The sequence below is a fragment of the Echinococcus granulosus genome, assembly GCF_000524195.1.
Source record: "Echinococcus granulosus chromosome Unknown EG_S00096, whole genome shotgun sequence".
Taxonomy (NCBI): Eukaryota; Metazoa; Platyhelminthes; class Cestoda; order Cyclophyllidea; family Taeniidae; genus Echinococcus; species Echinococcus granulosus.
This window is the reverse complement of record NW_020170476.1, coordinates 2,170-20,975: the sequence shown is the minus strand read 5'-3', so window position 1 is coordinate 20,975 and position 18,806 is coordinate 2,170. Positions and strand designations below refer to the sequence as shown.

At 41.8% G+C, this 18,806-nt stretch overlaps 2 protein-coding genes across 2 annotated transcripts in view; both read right to left on the bottom strand. All coding sequences in view use genetic code 11, as the record gives it.

Moving 5' to 3' along the window:
* Positions 1-6,288: 6,288 nt before the first annotated feature.
* EGR_08092 (hypothetical protein) lies at positions 6,289-12,026 on the bottom strand (the record flags this gene model as incomplete). The annotated part of the gene is made up of 9 exons (XM_024497341.1): positions 6,289-6,351; positions 7,131-7,246; positions 9,869-10,100; positions 10,136-10,187; positions 10,463-10,519; positions 10,566-10,645; positions 11,077-11,197; positions 11,555-11,807; positions 12,002-12,026. The coding sequence occupies 9 exons, from the start codon at positions 12,024-12,026 to the stop codon at positions 6,289-6,291; spliced, it is 999 nt and encodes a 332-aa protein (XP_024348212.1).
* Positions 12,027-17,992: 5,966 nt separating this feature from the next.
* The window catches only part of EGR_08091 (hypothetical protein), a gene marked incomplete at both ends in the record, with an annotated part of 1,114 nt that continues 300 nt past the window's right edge, over positions 17,993-18,806 (bottom strand). Inside the window, one exon of the mRNA XM_024497340.1 lies at positions 17,993-18,083. Coding sequence (XP_024348211.1) covers positions 17,993-18,083 — 91 coding nt within the window. The remainder of the gene's footprint in view (positions 18,084-18,806) is intronic.

The window sequence follows — 18,806 nt, the reverse complement described above, 5'->3', positions numbered from 1 at the left end:
TAACTCACAAATTCCTGCACAACGCCACAGATGAAATCCATGTCTGTTGAACCCGTCACTTCGTCTCTCCTTTCTCCGATTGAGTGATGATGTGTTACATAGCGGAGCCAATCTTGATAGTAACCAATCTTGTCATTTTATTGGTCAATTCCTGTGGCGATTTCGACCTGTCACCATGATGCGTTGTTGAATTTCAGCCAGTAGTTGTGCTCACATTCTTATCTCTACAGTGTGCTATCTAAGCTCCGCCAATTTAGCATCAATTTATAAGGTCTTTTTCGTCAACTACCTGTCACATTGCTGCTTCTTTCTTGTGTAGAAGTGACTCCGATGCTAATCATCGACCTCCTGTGTTGAAAAAAGTGTGTAGATGAATGTGCTTTACCTCTTGTGCCTGTAGCAACATTCAGGTGTCGCCTGCCAATGTGAGCTCTGGTAACAAATTGTGTATTCCAGGCCTTTATGGAACACCGTAAGAAATTTTCGACACCTGATAATAGGTATTAGTGTAAGGTGGGAACCAGAATGCATTTATGCAGAACTAAATATTAGAAACCCAATAACTTACCAATCGTACCCCTAATGCTAGACCGTTAGGACTGTGGCAAATGTGCATGCTTTGAAGTCTAATAAGAGTTCTTGATAGATGCAGCCGAGTCACGACCATAGGAACTCCTGAGTTATAACAAGTGGCTGCTAAATTTTTGGCAATCTACACAGCGCTTTGCAAACAAAGGCGTATAAATCCCAACCACCGGTTATCCATACCAACTTTTCCACATAGAACAGTTGGAGCACACTCACTACGAGGATAGATGCTTCCTCTATTCGATGGCATGCACTGCCTACCTGTTCGAAGGCGTTAAGTCACATTTAATTTTATTCACCTTCAAATGGCCACACTGACACACCCTTCCTTACTCTAATTCCTTCCTCTTTCTTCCCTTCACATACATACGCAAACACTCTCATATACCATTATGGGGTGGCAAGGGCACCTTGTCTCTGGTTGTAGGTTTTATTCGATTAAATTTGGCGTGACTGCAGTGATGGAGTGGGAAGTCACGTAATGTTTGCGCAATGATATAGAATAATGATCCTATAAAACCACTTACCATTTTCTATCCCACTACACGCCTCTGCTCATAGGCCGATAATTTGACGAGTTGCTCATCAACTCACATACAAAACCTCCATATTGTGGGGAATGGTTTGGTCTCGGGTAGTTGGAAGCCTCCGTATCCACCTTTTCATAATGCAATTTGGATCAATGACTGCTGGTTAAATCGTCTTCCTTTAGTCAGAGAGCAGCTTAAAAGGCGACAGCGTTGATTACCTTTAACACCGTTTGCCGTTTTGTGCAGCCGTGGCTGCCAGAAGGACCGAATTGCTTACCCCTTGAGAAGCAATCCTGGAAAAGGTACCTGGTAAAGCCTTTAATCCCAGAGCCAAACTTTTTTCAGAGATATTGATAAGGATGAACCAGCTAATTCTTCGAGCCCGTGCTACTCAGCAGTCAGTGAGCACATCGCACAGGGTGTCACTGCTTTCTCATATTCCCTGCAGGATGTAATTTTAATTCACTTCCTACTTGTTTAATAAAGTCTTTAATTTGCACTTTACTACTCAACTCACAAAAAAATTAATACTTATATTTGTCTTAAAAAGGGAGAGTTACTGTCAAAAATGATTTAACCAAACATAAAATAGTATTATGGAGTCCAATTTAAGTGGTACACTTTCTTGCCTCCTAACATGAGTGCACTCTCCCATGCGCCCACTCAAAGCCAAGGCGCAGCTTGTAAATCTGCCAAAGCACTGGAATAAGCTTTCTTGAAGGTGCGATTTCGGCGATATCATATGCGTAATTTAATGGTAAGGAGGCATTTCCATCTTTTGGTAAAAGTAAAAGCTTGTTTTGCTATATTCACATGGTCTATTATCTGCCTTATTTCGACCCAAATGAAACAGAAAGAGCCAGTAAAATTCGAAGCCAAAATGGTAATAGTTGTCCCTTTTACTTAGTAGTCAGCAAATCTGTCCACATTGTCACCAAAAACCACACTACAATTGTTGGTTGTTTTGCATCTTCACAATTTAAATGGTTTTAACGGAAAATGTAGGCCAATTTGCATAAAACATTAATCAATTTAGGTGTTATTTCTCCATTTCCTCTACTGCCAGACAGAGGGTTTTCGTTGTTTTCTTTGCCTCAGTTGTGGGATATGTGCTTTACGCAAAGGTGATGAAGGGAAAAAGTTGTCGCCTTGCCATGCCATGCGATTTCTCAATTTCCGCAAATCATGAGGATGAGAGCTTAGCTCTAGCATGACCGATGGCCTTATGCTGGACAAGGCTTTCAGATTGAACCAATTTAAAAAAAGCTAAAGGTTAATTTAACTGGGGGCACCAAGTATACTACTGTACAGTGATATGACACCAAGTCGTTCAAGTGCCATAAGCAACTCAATGAACTTTTGGGAATAGGTTGGGTAGTAATTAAGTGACGAGGCAATAGAAAGTGCTTAATAGGAGGTACGTGGTTAAGCCTCAAGGATGACGCCTCAAGTTGAATATTTCGAAGAAATTTGAGAAAGCGACACACGATTATATGTTGAGGTAAAATTGGAACTTCCGTTTTTTACGAGCAAAGTGCACGCTCCGGGAGTTATTTGGCATGACATCACCTACGAAGGTAAGATTTTGACATTTCTGCTAGTTTGACGTCAAAGAAGTGCCTCCTTGAGCTCTTGGCAGGAAACCGCATCACCAATTGCAAAAATTTAACTTTAATCTGCCTGGATTTTGGATCCATTTAATCAATCCATCACCCAGAAATCCATAGATAATAATTCGGCACAGATATCCTGTCAATTGATGGGCGCTTATTACCAAGCAGTAAAAAGGATGCTGATGTGTATGAGTGACGCCTTATACACATAACCAGATAATTGATAATTTTTCACCGCTGACAAGTGTTAGAAGCTGAGAAGCTATCAAGCTTACATTGGAATATTGAATATGCAGACCTGTGGTAGCACGTGCGGAAGCCATAGTCCTCAGAACACCAATAGAGACACGGGACATTGGAATGTCATAGTAACCAGCGTCATGTCGAACAAGCACTCTTTTGAAAGTAACTGTGTTTGAAAGAAAACGAACTAATTGCATGAACCGTACCGAGTTATATCCAAAACGGCCATTTTTTTGTGTGAATTGTGCTATTTGGCCCGCTTAATTCCCTCCGTATGCTTATTGTGGGAATCCCTGATTCCAAAACTGGTTGCTTCATTCGGTCGGTGCGTCCACATTTACCTGCAGTAGATAGGAAAAAACCTCCGGTACACCTCCAGCAGAAACAAGTTCAATTGCACGAAAAACTTAATCCATCTCGTTGCATTGGGATATAATAGCGTTGACATTAAATTGAAAAACGGATAGTGAATCTATGTAGGTTTCAGATATTTTTCTGTTCCGAATTCGGAAGTTTAAAATCCCCTTGCTTATTTGTACTGAGTATTTGTTATGTCTGTCCACATCTCATGGAAAAGTTGGACAAATGTCCACTTTGGTAGGACCTCATGTCTGTCTAACATCCGTTCACCGCAAGTGTGTGTTCATGTCAGTAAGTTGAGTTTCAATAGGATATTACCTCTTAGAGGCACTTCAGAAAGACGGAACGAGGTCCGAACAAGCAACTTTAGCATTTCTACGACTGAACTCTGCCAACCCGAGAACTACGCACGGCGACACGAGTCTCCGTCGAAACATACAAATTATCCCGAATTTCATCAAACCATTTGAGAACCTATCTCACCTTTATTTGAGGTTACCATTTCGGAATTTCGCTGCAGTCTGAAGCGGCAAGTGCCCACTCTTCTGATTTCAAACGTGCTTCAGCTTGCCGGCTGCGTTTTAAATGCCTAAAGAGCGTCTTGTGAAAATATATAAAAAATAATTTTTGTTAACTAATTTTAAAATAACCACACACACACCTGGGGCTCCATATGACCCTTACAGAGCTGGTATGTAAAGTGCGAAACCTTAAAGAAATTGGCAAGTCAAAGATTTGCCCAAATTTTGACCACACGAGGAAGAGTTGATCTGTCTAGTCCTCATATCACCACACATTCCAACTACTTATTCTGGATTAGACGCATTTTGCATGTGTTAAGGTGGGGATTAGGCCACTTATCAACCGTATTTGTGTAGCCAGTGGTGACTCATTTGAGAGGAATCGGTAGATGGACAAAACCATTTAACGTCAAACAGTGGCAGCTATCTTTCTGCAGATTCACACCCTTAGAGTTTTGCTACGATTAGGTGAGACGTTAGTGTTACCGCCAGTCTTATGATTCGACGGCAAGCCTTTAGTAGTATTTGCGGGTGTGCAAATACCCTCATAATTGAAATAGCCTTAAAAAAACGTTGGAATCGTCAAGCATATTTGCATGTGATATTCAACATCACCAAGAACGATGACTAATAGCAAATAATCTTAAGACGATTTCGTTTGCGGTTTTGTCGTAAAAGTGAAATAGCTGCCTGGCTTTAGATGTCCATTTTTCTTCATTAAATTCCTGCGTCTTTAAAACCACAAGAAGTGGAGAAATGCCACTTTATGCTTAAAGTGTTTTTTTGCTCATTTCCACTTTATGCTCTCGTCTTTCTTTGACGCCAAAGGGACCCTAGCAATGTTTTGACCAAAGAGCTTACAGGTTACATTGCAGTAGGCAATATTCTAATCGGATAAGATGGTACTAAACATACGGACTTCATACAGTCTCAAGTGTTCCAATTGCAGCTGATTTGACAACAAATAAACCGACCAGAGAAGGGTGGACAGTTCAGCAGTGGGACATTTTTCATCCATTAAAAATAGTGGTATTGTATTAAAACCAAAAATGCCAACCATCTACTTTGTTGCACTTCTCACTGCCTTCAATCAACTCTGTCCTTTTGAATAATTCCCTCGGATCTGCACCCTTAGCACGCCCAGTCTATGTAAAAGAATAACCGCACAATCTGTTTAAAATGGTCACAATCAGCCACTTCCACATCAAACAGGAACAACATCAAAGGGCTTGCACATCCTTTTCTCCTTGCCTCATCTTGTGCATAGCTGTAGCAACCCTAGATCAAGGAGTCGCAAATAAAGTGAGTAAACACCCACCATATTTTGCAGAATTCCAACCTCAACTTGGCGATTCGGACCATCAATAACAGCTACTTTAGATGGCCTGAAGGGACCTACCAAAGTTGCCGTTAACGATAATATAAACCAACGTTGCCATTTTTACGAACATGAGGATAAATTGAAAGATACCCATTTGATGGATCCTCATGAACACCAACCTTCCACCGACCCGGATATGCTCCTCTCTATTTCTCCTCCTCTGTTGCCTTATTCACAAACACCATCCATTCGCTTACAAAATCACCACACATCGTAAATATCGGTTTTGCTCTAGGCTATCCGACGAGAGCAATAAACTCCCCCTATTGCTCAGTGGAACTGCTTTGAACGAAAGTCCTTAATACCTATTCGCGGGATGTTTTACAATCAGCAGAAATTTTTTACTCGTTGCACGAAATATTGAAATCTGGCATCTGAAAATGTGCCGATAAATTTCCAGCATCGTTACTTTAGGTTCTCCTCTGACAAAAGTACCCATGCCAGACAATTATGGGAGGCCAATTCAATTTACCCATTTATCGGTCTTCGACAAACTACGACCGAATTAGGCCCACAAAGCCCTCAAGTCATAACTAACGCTGTATATTATTATCACCTTCTAAAGACCCATTCAGTCTTATGTAGGGTTACCTGCCTTAAAGAGGAAATTAATGACTGACAGTCAAATCAATACGGCTCTCACAATCCCGCTTAACCTCTCGTGTTGAGGAGTAGGCATGACCAAGCCACTTCATTGGCTACCAACAGCCTACGACGCAGAGCAAACAACTGGTCCGCAGTGGTGGCAGCAATCCTAACTTCATCATGAGATCGACGTCTTACATTAATTGAGTGGGTAGTGTGCCTAACCACCAAATTAGGCCAGTGAGATTCATCGACTTCTAATAAGTCAGTCCTGATTTGAGCCACTCAACCAATCCGTGGTTGGCCAAGAGGAGCCATTAATTAGTTGCCAAATCAACACCGCAAAGTGGGTGGGCTTCCAAAGCTTCTGCTCGGACTCACTCAAATTGAAACAATCTACTGATTCAGAGCGTCATAGAGCTTATAACCAAACAGCTAAGGAAATTGTAGATGTAAGTGCCTAACGGTCAAGAGGAATGAACTGATAAAACACAAAATTGGGCAACTTTATTGCAAATAATACTAGTAAACTAATAATTCAATAAAGCAACAAACAAGTTCAATTGAATCGAAAAGACTAGAGCGCAAGACCATGTTTGAATTGAAATATCACAGTCAAAATTCACGAACACCGTTAGTAGCAGTAATGCGTGGAGGGTCTACCAAACACTGCCATAATCGATACCCCCAAGTTCTATTGTCGATGGTGAGGGTGGGGACATCGTGCAATCTGTGCCAATTATAACAGTCGGTTAGGTTCAACTGTGATGTCATACCACCTATTACGCTACCAGATGTTCTTAAAGTTAGACCGATGACATGACTTGATAAAATGTCATCAACAATAGGCATCTCAAGGGCTGGACTGGCTGGTCGGAAGGTTGGCAGCTATTTAAAACGCGGGTTTTGGGTGGGCGAACTTCCATCGATCTCCAAGTAGAGCTTGATGTTGGCTTCCAGAAGGCAATTACGCTGATTTGATATTTTGATGCATGTTCGAGTCCGCTCGGAGTTGAACTCTTCTACCTGGGCTTTCAAATGGTTCTGCTCCATGTTTAAATGGACCAGCTCTGTACGGATGACTACACGGGTACACAGGAAATGCTCACTTAATTTCAGTTGCTAAAATTATGTCAAATCCTATTATCCCACGAAACTCCTCCTCCATCTATCCATCCACCCACCCACTCATTCATCCATCCATCAAAGGGGCTTCAAAAATCTGTTTCTTTCTTATAGTCCTTTAATACACTGACTTTAGCTATCCCATTAATTATGTGCCCACCTTCCTAGTGGCATGTTTTCTTACGCACTCAAAGAAGACCAGATGCAAATGAAATACAATCATAATTCTACCAACTGTATACAAAGGCTTAAATATCAAAGTAAGGCTGCTGAAACCACGTCTACACTTAGCAGTGACGTCTGAAGAGAAAAAAACAAATGAAAGTGTGCCTTGAAGATCTGCTTACAGGATAGCTGTAGATGCAGCGATTGATATTGTGACCCCTCAATGCACTCAGACAAATCCACCTAATGGAAGACGGCGATGTTCACTCTGGAACATCGTCCCAAACGAACCTCTGTCCCGTTGTATCACCACGCACTACCAATGTTATCATGGTATTACGCAAGTTGCTTTCCTTTCTCGTGCTTGATTAAATTTTACGAGAAGACTTCAGACGACTATCGAAAGGAGAACAATTTCGCGTGAAGCCCGGCTTCTAGCCTCAATGTCCGTCTGTACGTCGATTACAAAGCTTGTGAATATCATCAGAAAGTAAAACGCCCATACCCCTTGACCGGTGTCAGTACCACTCACAAGAGCATTAATAGGTAAGAGAACAGAAAACTTGTGATAATGAATCAGCTCCCACCTGTACCCCTCTGAGAGTCATCAATAAACCTACTGGTGGTCACATGCCTCAATGTTTTCAATTCTCATGAGGAGGCTAACTTGCTTATTAATCATTCTTTCAACAAACTCGTCAGCTTAAACCATTCCTCTTTTGTTATGTCTAATAAGGTGCAAAATAATGAAAAAATAACCATAGATAAAAAAGCATTTGGGGCAAATAACGGTCGCTAACAGAGTCACGTATGAGTGACGCCTCGGCCTTCTTGCCTCCATCCGCCCATCAAAGATGCGCTTTAACAGCTTACGGTAAATGTGCTTCAACCAAACCCCGAATCCACCCACACCGCATCTATCCAAACATTCTTCATCTCTCTACCCAGTTGTCCACCCTCCCACCCTCCACATGGTACGCCTTCACTTCCAGTCGCCAAGTTTGTTGCAGCACCTACGCCATCAATATCAGTCAACCTCCTGTGATACCACCCACACATTAAACGATCCACTGATTTTCTAGTGGTTTAAGACAATTTAGGCACTTTCACGCCGAAAAGAGAATAAAATCATTCATAAAAAAGAGGGTGTCCACATACTGGCACAGTTTTGAGGCAACGCTATCCGGGAGATGTCATTTACCAATGACCTATGACCGCCACTTTTGATGGAAAAGGAGGTGCTACAAACAGACAGCTCTGCGCCTCAGAAAACGCCCCAAATGAAATTTTAAGGCTATCCATAAAATACTACGCTTTGACTACAGCGACTATTGTGGAGTCAACGGAAATTGATCTCATTCACTCGCATACTAACCCTCTTCCTCCAGCAGTTCCTCCAAATTAACTCGGCCACCTGTGCTTATACTTGAAGAAAAATTAGAAGCGATCGCACAGGAAAGACAGTAGTAGTAAGAATGGCGATCAAATCTAGTGATGCAGTTACGTGGAACGATCTCCATGACGAAAACTTAAGGGACATATACAGAGAAATATAAAGGATGGATTCAAGAAGACAGTCTATTGCCAAAAGGGACCTATGCACATTGTTCTAGTGGCACCTCTACAATCATCGCACTTCCATTGCCAGATTAGACCGCAGTTCCTAAATACTATAAGAGTATCGAGAGTTCATGGATTTATCCGTGAATGCTGAAGACGTATTTCAAGAATGGATTATAAAAGGCCTTTTAGTGAAGAGTATGGCAACTTTAATGGAGTCCTTACAGTCACTCTCAATTCGTACTCGAACTGAAGTATTGAAGTGCGAAATGCTGAAGACGGATATCACGAAAGAAAGTAAAACAACCTCATGTAATGAATCAAAGCCCATCCGAACCCAGCAGGAGGGAAGTTAAAGAAACCCAATGCACGACAACAAAAAAGCCAAGGCTCTTTGTTAGGCTAATAAAACAATGGCCAGCCGAATAGTCGCAGTCAAAGGTTCAAATGTTGCAGGGCAGGACTCAACATTTACAACCAAACAAATCTAAGACCAGCCACTTGTGCATGTTTGATGAGACATCCTTGGCAATGATGTCGAATAAAAGAATGATTCTACGAACAAGACCTGAGCGCCAGTGGACCCACACCAAAGGAATCGAAAGGCGACACCCACGATAGCAGCTGCACAAGCACGAAATAAAACGTTCGCAGATAAGGCCTGTCAGATAGGAAAATTCATCGAGACACCTCACTCATTGCTCAATAACCAAAAAAGGTATTATCCTTCAAGGTTGTTATGTGCAATACGAACAAGCCTTTGGTGGCCCACAATTTGGTGCAATCTTAGTTATTATAAGCTGCTAAGGAACGCATGACACATTTGCGTGACGTGACAAAAAATCGGGGATGGAGCATGGAAGACGTTTCTTTGCAGTGCATCAAATCAAAAGGAGAGTAAGCACTCACATCGTTGGAGCGGTAACGGCATTGTCCAGATGAACCAACTCAAGAGCGAAACTGGGAGTTGGATGAACATCTTCAGCCTTCCAGGCAGTGGCTGCTTACGTGCATTCTGTCAAAAGAATAGCCAAATCACAACGCTGAGCGCTAATTGTGGAAGATACGGCTCTGGTGGAAGGCCCCAGACCACCTGGATGCAACATGTCGGCAGTCGTGCAGTTCTATTTCCGAAGGGCAGCCAAAGGCAACTGGTAATCTACCTACAAATTGTTTAGGCTTGGCAGATTTAATCACTTCTTAAGGATGCAACATGTTGCCAAGCTATAAATGGCAGAAATTTGACAAAAAGCCTAATGTTCAAAATGTTTAAAGTACCACAAAAACAACACAAATATGCAAAATAATACATTAGAACATTGACTACCCAAATACACCTCACAAAAATTGTATAGTCGAAGGAAACGAACATAAACTTAATGAACCCGAAACCACAAATAACCACCACAATCTCACCACCAATATCAGACTTAAATAAAACCCATTTTCGAGCATGAGAAATACCATAGAAACATCACAACAAACCAAACAAAAAAACCAGCACTTAACCCATGACCTAAACAATAAAAAGAAGGATAATTTAACTTTAACCCAATTTCTCACCAAAAAATCCAAAAACGGAATAACAATATGAGACAAGCTTAAAAACGCCAATCAACGCGTACCATTCAACTCTTCATAAGCACTCACAAATAAAAAACACCACCATCGCACAACAACAAATAAACAATCATACAACAAAAACAGAATCAAAGATAAAATAGGCACAGCGATACACCTCTCATAACCCAAGTTTCATTATATACCCCCTTAAACAAACCAGAACTCTACTTGTTGCCTCGGCATGGAAAATTGGCAAACACGTAGGAAACGCCACCAAAGGTACCCCTGTAAAAAAACACGAACGACAAATGCCAAAAACTGTTAAGGAAACCCCACTGCATGTTGCCCAGCCACTAAGCAAAAACTAACTTCTAACAAGACAAATATAGCACCATCAATATCAATGACAACCTAGTGCTCAACAAATAACCAGAAATATGCCACCCCGCTAAAAACCGTTTTGAATATGTTGACGCCTTAAGGATCAAATACAACAGCGCAAGCATTGACAACTCATACACACATCAGAAAGGCACTGAATGACTAATGCAAAACCACACAACGGTAAAAAGTAACCTAAAAGCCAAGAAGTCTCTCATCTGACTCTTCAACAATTCACAAGACAACCTAACTATACACATCCGTAATTAAAACCAACATTATTAAATAAAAAGATGTCGAATCAAACAAACAACCTATCAAACACCTTTCCATCAACTGATCAAAAACACTTTATACCACTACTAAAAAGCTACAACTTCAATAAGAACAACTATAACAACTACAAATCAGCTAATTCCAAAACTGAAGAACATTCCCATACCCATGTTAACATTACTAACCTGTCTATTATTTCTACCATAAATATTGACATCAGTACCACAAAAATCATGACTATCAAGTGACAAAAACAATAAGCAAAATATAAGACCCAAAACTTTACGATTCTCCAAAATTATCAAACTAGTCAAAAATCAACTAATCATCAAAAGGAACCCCACCATTATTACAGAACTAAAAATCAAGACCAACGTAACCCTTACTAATACAACCTAAAGACAAACATTACAGCCACCACCCCTAGGCTACAAATTTGGCATATAGTTGATTCAGGATACCCCGGGTGGCACCTTCACAAATAATTCAGCCACAAAAACAAGCTCATTACAAATCGAAATTCCATCTGATGTCAGACCCCACAAACACTAGACCTTCCATTAATAGGAATACACAAAGGAAACGATAAAACCAGTACCATGTCCTTATCCTAGAACTTATGCAACGAAGAATAGCATAAAGTGCTAAAAATACTGCTCTGACTTAATCCTAACAGAAGCTCTTAAAAAATCGGCTTCTAGATAAGAATCTACATCAACAAATAAGTTAGGAACATAAAACAGCCAATGAACGATCAGCGTAGTGCTAATCAAAGGAAGAATTAAATCCTTCACCGAATAGTAAGAATGAAAATATAACAAGCCATTCAATGAATAGAAAGAAAACAAAGGATGACTAACCCCAGTCTTATGCAAATAAAATGAGTGGCCTATCATAGGCTCCAGTACAACAAACCCTAAACAAACATGAACAGATAAAACCCGCATCAAAGTACTACCAGACGCCGAAAACACCCCAGCTATATACTTATACACTAGACCGCCACAAATAGGCAATCTCCCGACAACAGAAGTAAGCACATTAGCAGCCCAGTAAGACATTTCATGTCAAGGCGAAATATACCCAGTAAGAATTTCACTCACCACCAACAAATATAAAAAAACCCACATTTCATAAACCCTTCTTTTTATACCCACGATAATACAATGTACGACCCATGTGAATGAAGAGAGGCATAAACAATATATTAACCCCAATCATATGTCGATAGCGGAAACATCAAGTAAAAAAGAATCGTTAGACAAGTCTACCACTATAAAAAACTAAGACACATAAAAATTCAGTCTTCGAAATGTATTAAGTACCACAAAAGCGACATGAAATGCGTGGAAAAAAAGGATTCAATCCAATCCCACCTTTGGTCTTAAGTATGCTTCATTGCATTGCAAAAATGCAGCACCAAACTCTGAACCAACTCCTAGAACAGTCGCGAACGCACAATCTTCATCACCGTCCCGAGTCACGGAAGAAAGTGCACACGTCCTTGAAAACATGGTCACCCTCATTCGCCAGTTACATCAGCCGAATAACACTGGAAAAATTCAGCGCCACACATGGAGTTGAACCAGTAGGCCAGTTATGCGCACAAATCCACGATGACCTTGGGTAACAATAGTGGCATGGTTTATAAAGGGGCTAGGTTGCAAAGAGACAACATTACGAGTTGGTCAGAATGGTGATATTGGGATTAAAAAAGTCTAGTTCAACCGCTTTGAAGTGCTGCAACTACCAAATTAAACAAATTGAAACATATGTTGCTTGTCATCACATTATTATGTTATTGATATCTCAAATACGTATTTTAATATCACTGCTATTTTCAATACATTTGTGCTTATGCAGTTAACTTCTTGCTCATTTTATACAAATATATATGTATAATGATATATTTTTTCTCAAACTCAACACCTTGTAATGTTGAGGAAGTTTTAAGTTAAGTAATTCAGCTTGTTATCTCGAAGGTCTCGGTAGCTGCAGGTAGTTTGATTAACACCAGGATTTGGGTCGGTTATACTCTCCATGTCAAAAGATGGGGAAGCCTCAAATTCTGGATTCATTTATATTTCAGTCCTTAAATCCTGCAAGAACGTATCCGTTTCCAATATAGCATTATCCGATAGACATGGAAGTATTTCTATTACGTCGCACACTACCTAGATAAGAATGGGCTTCGATTTACAATTTGTTGTCATGCCTTTTGTGTGTTAGTTGCTTCAGTGCGCGTGTTTTAGATGTCGGTTTGTTTTTATTCTTCACCCCAAAGGCCTTCCATAATGCATGGTACGAGATGCATTATTTACGTAGCATTCTAAATGTTCATCGACTTCCATACCACTTTTAAAGCCTCACTCCTCGATGATGCGTTGATTTTTTTCAGCGAAACATGTAACGTAAGACCTTACTAGTCACTTAATCGTGGATCCATCTTCGGCGTGAGTCGGTGTTGGAGGGTGAGCCCGAAGAAAAGGAATGGCATCTTGGGGAACTGAGATCGTTTGTTTGGAAGGCTGTAGCGGGATTCCATGCATTAGAGCTGTGCCATCTATATTAACAAGTGCAGCATGGATTGAGTTCCCATTAATGGGATTTTATGTGATTTAAAATGAGTTGCATGCAATGCCCACGGTTGCATTCAGAACTCTGTTAAGGACTTACTAGGTGGTTACAATTAAAATAAAATATTTTGCGTGTTTGATCACTCAGAATTACAGCTGCATGACTTGCATTAGTTTGCATGCGATGTGAGCGTTATTGTCTGCTAGACATTCTTGTAAACCTGGAATTTATCTTATTGGAATGTCAAACCATGTGTAGTTCATTGGTAAACATAGAGTGGATTTAACAGGGACTTGTGGGCTTGTGGTTTTTTTAATTATTTGTCCAAAGTTCCATGAGGTTTAAAAGAGGTTGGAGTAACATCTGGCCCATTACTTGTCGTTTTCTGCAAGTCTGGTGCAATTCAGCAGGCGTGGATGGCACGAAGTGTGCTTGAGAAGCGAGGGCGTGTGTTGGAGGAGGTAGGCAAATACTGCGGAGGAAACAGTGAGAACTTGCGACGTGGGAGAGAAACACGAATGAACTGGTAAATTGGTCCGTTATCAGACACAAAGCTGAACAAATTGAACTAAAATTTTGCCCCTGTTTGATGTTTTTAGTGTAACTCACATTCTATTTTGTGATTTTGGGTTTTGTTAGTAGATTCTTGATAAGTAGACATTTTGAGATTTGATTGCTTGGTCGGGAGTGTGATCCTGAGAGTACTATTTGACAAAAGTCTGCCTGTTAGGCAGATGGTTGGCGCTAGAGTTGTGGCTGCCCCGGAGCATGGAGTTGCGAGTGTGGGTACTGCGTCCCTGCCTCTGATGTCATCGCTTTTGTGATATGAAGGCAGATCGGTGCGAGGGACAGCAATTTGGGCTGAAGTATGCTGCGTGCGCATCTGTTCCTACCCACATGTCATGAGGAGTCGGCTGAACTCTGTTTGGATTTGCTATGCTACTGCTGCTCATCCATCTGCGGCACTCAGATGTGGATGTTCAACCATTTCGATTGGGTGTTTTTTATGGAAAACGTAGACGAGACCTTCCCCACTAGAACATTCGTCGATTACGACACTGTCTTATGTCGTATTGCGCTGCCTTTCATATGCTGCAATAGCTTCATTCCGACGTGCTATTTTTGACTTGTATGGTGTGCCCATTGTCTTCGCGAGAGTATGGGGTGTCATTTGTGGATGCAGTTGGCTTCTGAGCCAACTACATAACATGCAGTGGCGGTGGAGGTGATAGCCATTCGTGTGTGAGAAGGCGGTCCTGTTAAGGTATTGTATGGCAGCTGCCCTTGATGTGGTTTGACAGACTGGTGGCTGCAGTAGGGGTGACAGTGAGTTTGTCAATGCGTAGGTGTGTAGAGTAATAAGTATTCTCTGCAGCTAACGTTGGGCACAGGCATCGTATGTAACTTGAACTCGGCTGTACACGTGTTGCATTGAATCGGTCTGTCATGTCTGTGGTCCGGACGGGGGCAAATGGTGCTGCAAACTGAGAATGCCTTCAGTTGAAGGTGAAGTTGGCAATTCTAGGATGTTGATCGGTGTTTGAATGCGTCAGTTCAATATTGGAGCAGTTGGTGTATTAGAAGCATGGAATCACCCGGAGACTAACTGGCTGACTGACTTTTTTCCAAGACTGGTAGCAAATGCACCAACCGCGTACCCATATCCTCGCCATTGTCTTGGAGGTCACGGGCCTCGCACAATAAGCACTCCCGTGGTCGGCCATGCTTCCACCCCCACCTCCGGTAACCATGGCATATGATGGCGGGTGACTTGCCACTGTGTCCCCTGCAACCTCGACTGAGACCGTTGGGTTGCCTCATATAAAACACCCGATGATGCCTGGACAAGATCTCTTTATCAAATGGGCATTTAGTCAGCGGTTGTTCAGAATTCCATGATAATAGATCCATCACATGTTATTTGTCAATTTCAAGGTCATCGACTGCATTTTAGCTTATTGCCCACCGGTGCTGTGATTTCATTGCAGATTTTTATAATGACAGGGTTTTGGCTAGGTGTGCTCTCGTTGGTAAGAGCGAAATAAACCCTTGGACGTGGGCTTTACTTTGGTGTTAATGACGGTCCGAACCTTAGAGTAGACGTGAATGCATCTGATACGTTTTGAGGGATTACCGAAGGAAATTAGATTTGGAATTGGACTTTACTATTGCGCCGTAATTTACTGATTTACGAATGGATCACAACGCATGAGTACTTGAGGTACATTTTGTATCTTGACGACTTTGATGCAAATGTTTTTGAGGGGAATTCACCATTACTCTTCTCTAAAAGTATTTTCATAATTACGTGGTTGCGATTGTATTCCCTAGGTTGTTATGTTATTCATGTTGGTAGGATTTGTCGTACTTATAGGACGTGGATACAGCTGCAGTAGCTGCCAAGATGGTACTTGGGCAGTCGCCTCTTCATTGGTGATGTGAATCGCATATTCTGCAACTTCAGAAGACGCAATTTGAATATGCACAAGCCAAGATGGTAAAGATTCTGCCACAAATGAGACTTTAGTGTGTGTGTGTGTATACGTGTCAATCCGCTAATTAGAATGGTAAGATCATCACGGAATTTTACCGTAGCTGAGATACTATTTCTATACATCATCCCGTTTCGATAGATGCGAGGATGTTTTAAGGGTCGGAGCTTGCTGGCACGGGCAAGGAAATTGGGGATGAATTACACATGAAGTAGTATGCCAGCTACATTCGCCTCGAGCCTGTGCATGACGTATTTCGTCGAGACCGTGCCACTGCTGAAGGGCGCTTCAGCGACCAGTGTTTGTTGACGAATTTTGCTGAAGCTGCTGAGAGTCTGCAAGGAGCGTTGTGATGCGCTGCCGTGGTTTCTGGGTTGATGGCGTGTTAGACAGGAAGGGCTAATCGCCAGTGCAAGGGAAGAGTGAAGCTGCATGGAAGAATGAGCCTGCCAATTTACAAGTGCGCACAAGCGTACATTTATTTGCATTGGAAAGGCCCTTGATTGCATATATGTAATTATATATACCATTTATCTACCTTGGTGAGGTGCGCCTCCCCACTGTGAGGTGTAGCCTTTTGTATCTGCCGCAGATACTGCTGAGTGGATGAAAATCGCACGATTCAAATTCTACTTGGACGGCTTAAAGCTAGCTGTACTGATTCTCACTTTCCCATTTCCTACGTGGTCCACAGCCTGGTTTTTACTAAATGTCAACAGGTCTGATTTTTGTGCACCTTGACGTCAAATCATGCCATTGACTGAATTGATCCATTTTGTGGTAAACCTTACCACTTATTTCGTTTTCCATGTCAAATAATAACTGGCTTGCGTTTGCCTATTGCTTGCATTGTTGTCTCAGCCTAATCGAGAAAGGCTGTGTTTAGTAGGCTTTAATGCATATGAATGTGCTCTTTGGGAATTATGATTGGGATATGTGGTTAGAGTGTTTATTAAACTATTCTGGAGCTACTGTTATCGAATCAAGCATGCTGGATGTTGAAGTGTTTTGCAGCAATCTGCGTCATAGCTTGCGTGAATATCAGCAGTGAAACATCATTCTTACCTCCAGATAAGCTTTCTTCTTCCCACTAAGTCGAACAGTATCTGCTGTGCTATACACTATTGTTGCATCAACTATGCATGTTTTATAGCTAATTCACTTGTGATGAGAAAGTATAAAGCTGCCCCACTTCTCACTGTTTTCGGACTGGAAAAAAGCCGTCCCCCACCTCCCCGACATTTATGCGCCATTTGTGCCCACTTGTATTTTACTGGATATCACGCAATGTTGTCAGTTTCTTCTGCTGATGTTATTTTGTTTATAAACTAGTGAATAGATGGGAAAAGGATGCGACTTTGAGTGAGCTTCGCTGTTTAGCAAACGTTTATTATAACCAAAAGAAGCTTCTTTGGATTACTGCCTCCGAATTGCACATGAATGAAGTGTTCATTGGAGGTGTAGCGCTATGACGATGACTTCAGAGACAGCACATTAATCACTTCAGCGTCTTTACCTCCCCTACTGTAGTAATGTTGTAGCCTCGGAGTGGTCATTCCCTTCCCCTTTTACTCATAGTAGTAATTAGCCTTGAGTTTTTGCCGTGCTGCAAATAGTTGATTGACGGGTCGTGGAGGCAGAGATGTGTATGTTTGCCTCCTCCCGCAACTTAGCCCACTGGCAAGCATTAGGAATCGTTTTTTACTTACACGCTTTCTAGCTGTCTATTTATTGGGTTATTTGGTTAATAGGGGATTAGGTAGATATACAGGCCAAGGTGGGGAGGTCTCTTTATTTCTATGTCGATAACCCTGCCTGACTGGTTATCTCTATCTATCAAACTATCTTTCTGTCTCTTTAGGTGTCTATCTACCTTCCTACCTCTTCTCCCATCTGCTTCACTTCAACGACATAAGATGTGGCGTGAAAATCTATGTACCCTCCTGTCAGTGGTGAGCCAGCTTGTCAAAGTTACTACATCTTTATTAGCTTTATCAGATTCTTGAATACGCTAAAATTAACACCTCTGTCCCTACCTCCTTTCCTCCTTGACTTCTTCCATGGCGAATATTCCTGGTGGGCATTGCTTCACTTCGAAAGGTGATACTCTGGGCATTTGTGCTCTGAAATAGGTTGCTATGAGCATACAGAGGTGCTCAAATATAGTGACGTTATCGGCAACGCATTAATATTGTGCTATTGAGAGGGAAAGTTCCACTTGAATTTTAGGGCATTTCCTCTCCACAGAGATCCTATTGCCGAAGATGTGTGTTCTCAAAGGCTTTGAAAGAAGTTTGTTATTCAAGTGCCCGGTGGCAGTGGACACCGTTTCGAAATGTCAGGGAGAAGTGCGATGGCTACTAGCAGACAAGTGAACAATGGCGAGGGCGCCTTTTCACGCACTGCCGCTTTCTCCGACACCATCGGCCCTCAGCATCCCGTGCGTCGTGATACTTACACTGGCGCCTACTTCAGCACTCTCCAGGGCCCATCTACGACTTCTACAGCTCGTTGAAAACGGTAGGGATGTGTGCCTATCTGCACACATCATGTGCTTTTCCCTTCAGGTTAACCCTATGGATGTCTATATGTACATGGGTCTAAACAGAGGAGTAATGTGAATGTTGTAGCTTAGATGGTATAAGTGGTCTTATAAAACTGCGCGAACACTCACTCAAGGTCATCAGTTGGCTAAACTGAGTGCGAAGCGCGTGCACAGGTGTCTCAATTTCGTGTCAGTGTCTCCGATGTGTGGTGGTGCCCCCTTTCACTCTTTAGCTCTCCCTCCCTCTGTACCAAATCATCAACACCCTCCACCCTTCAGTCGTAAAGGTCTCGTCTTCAAC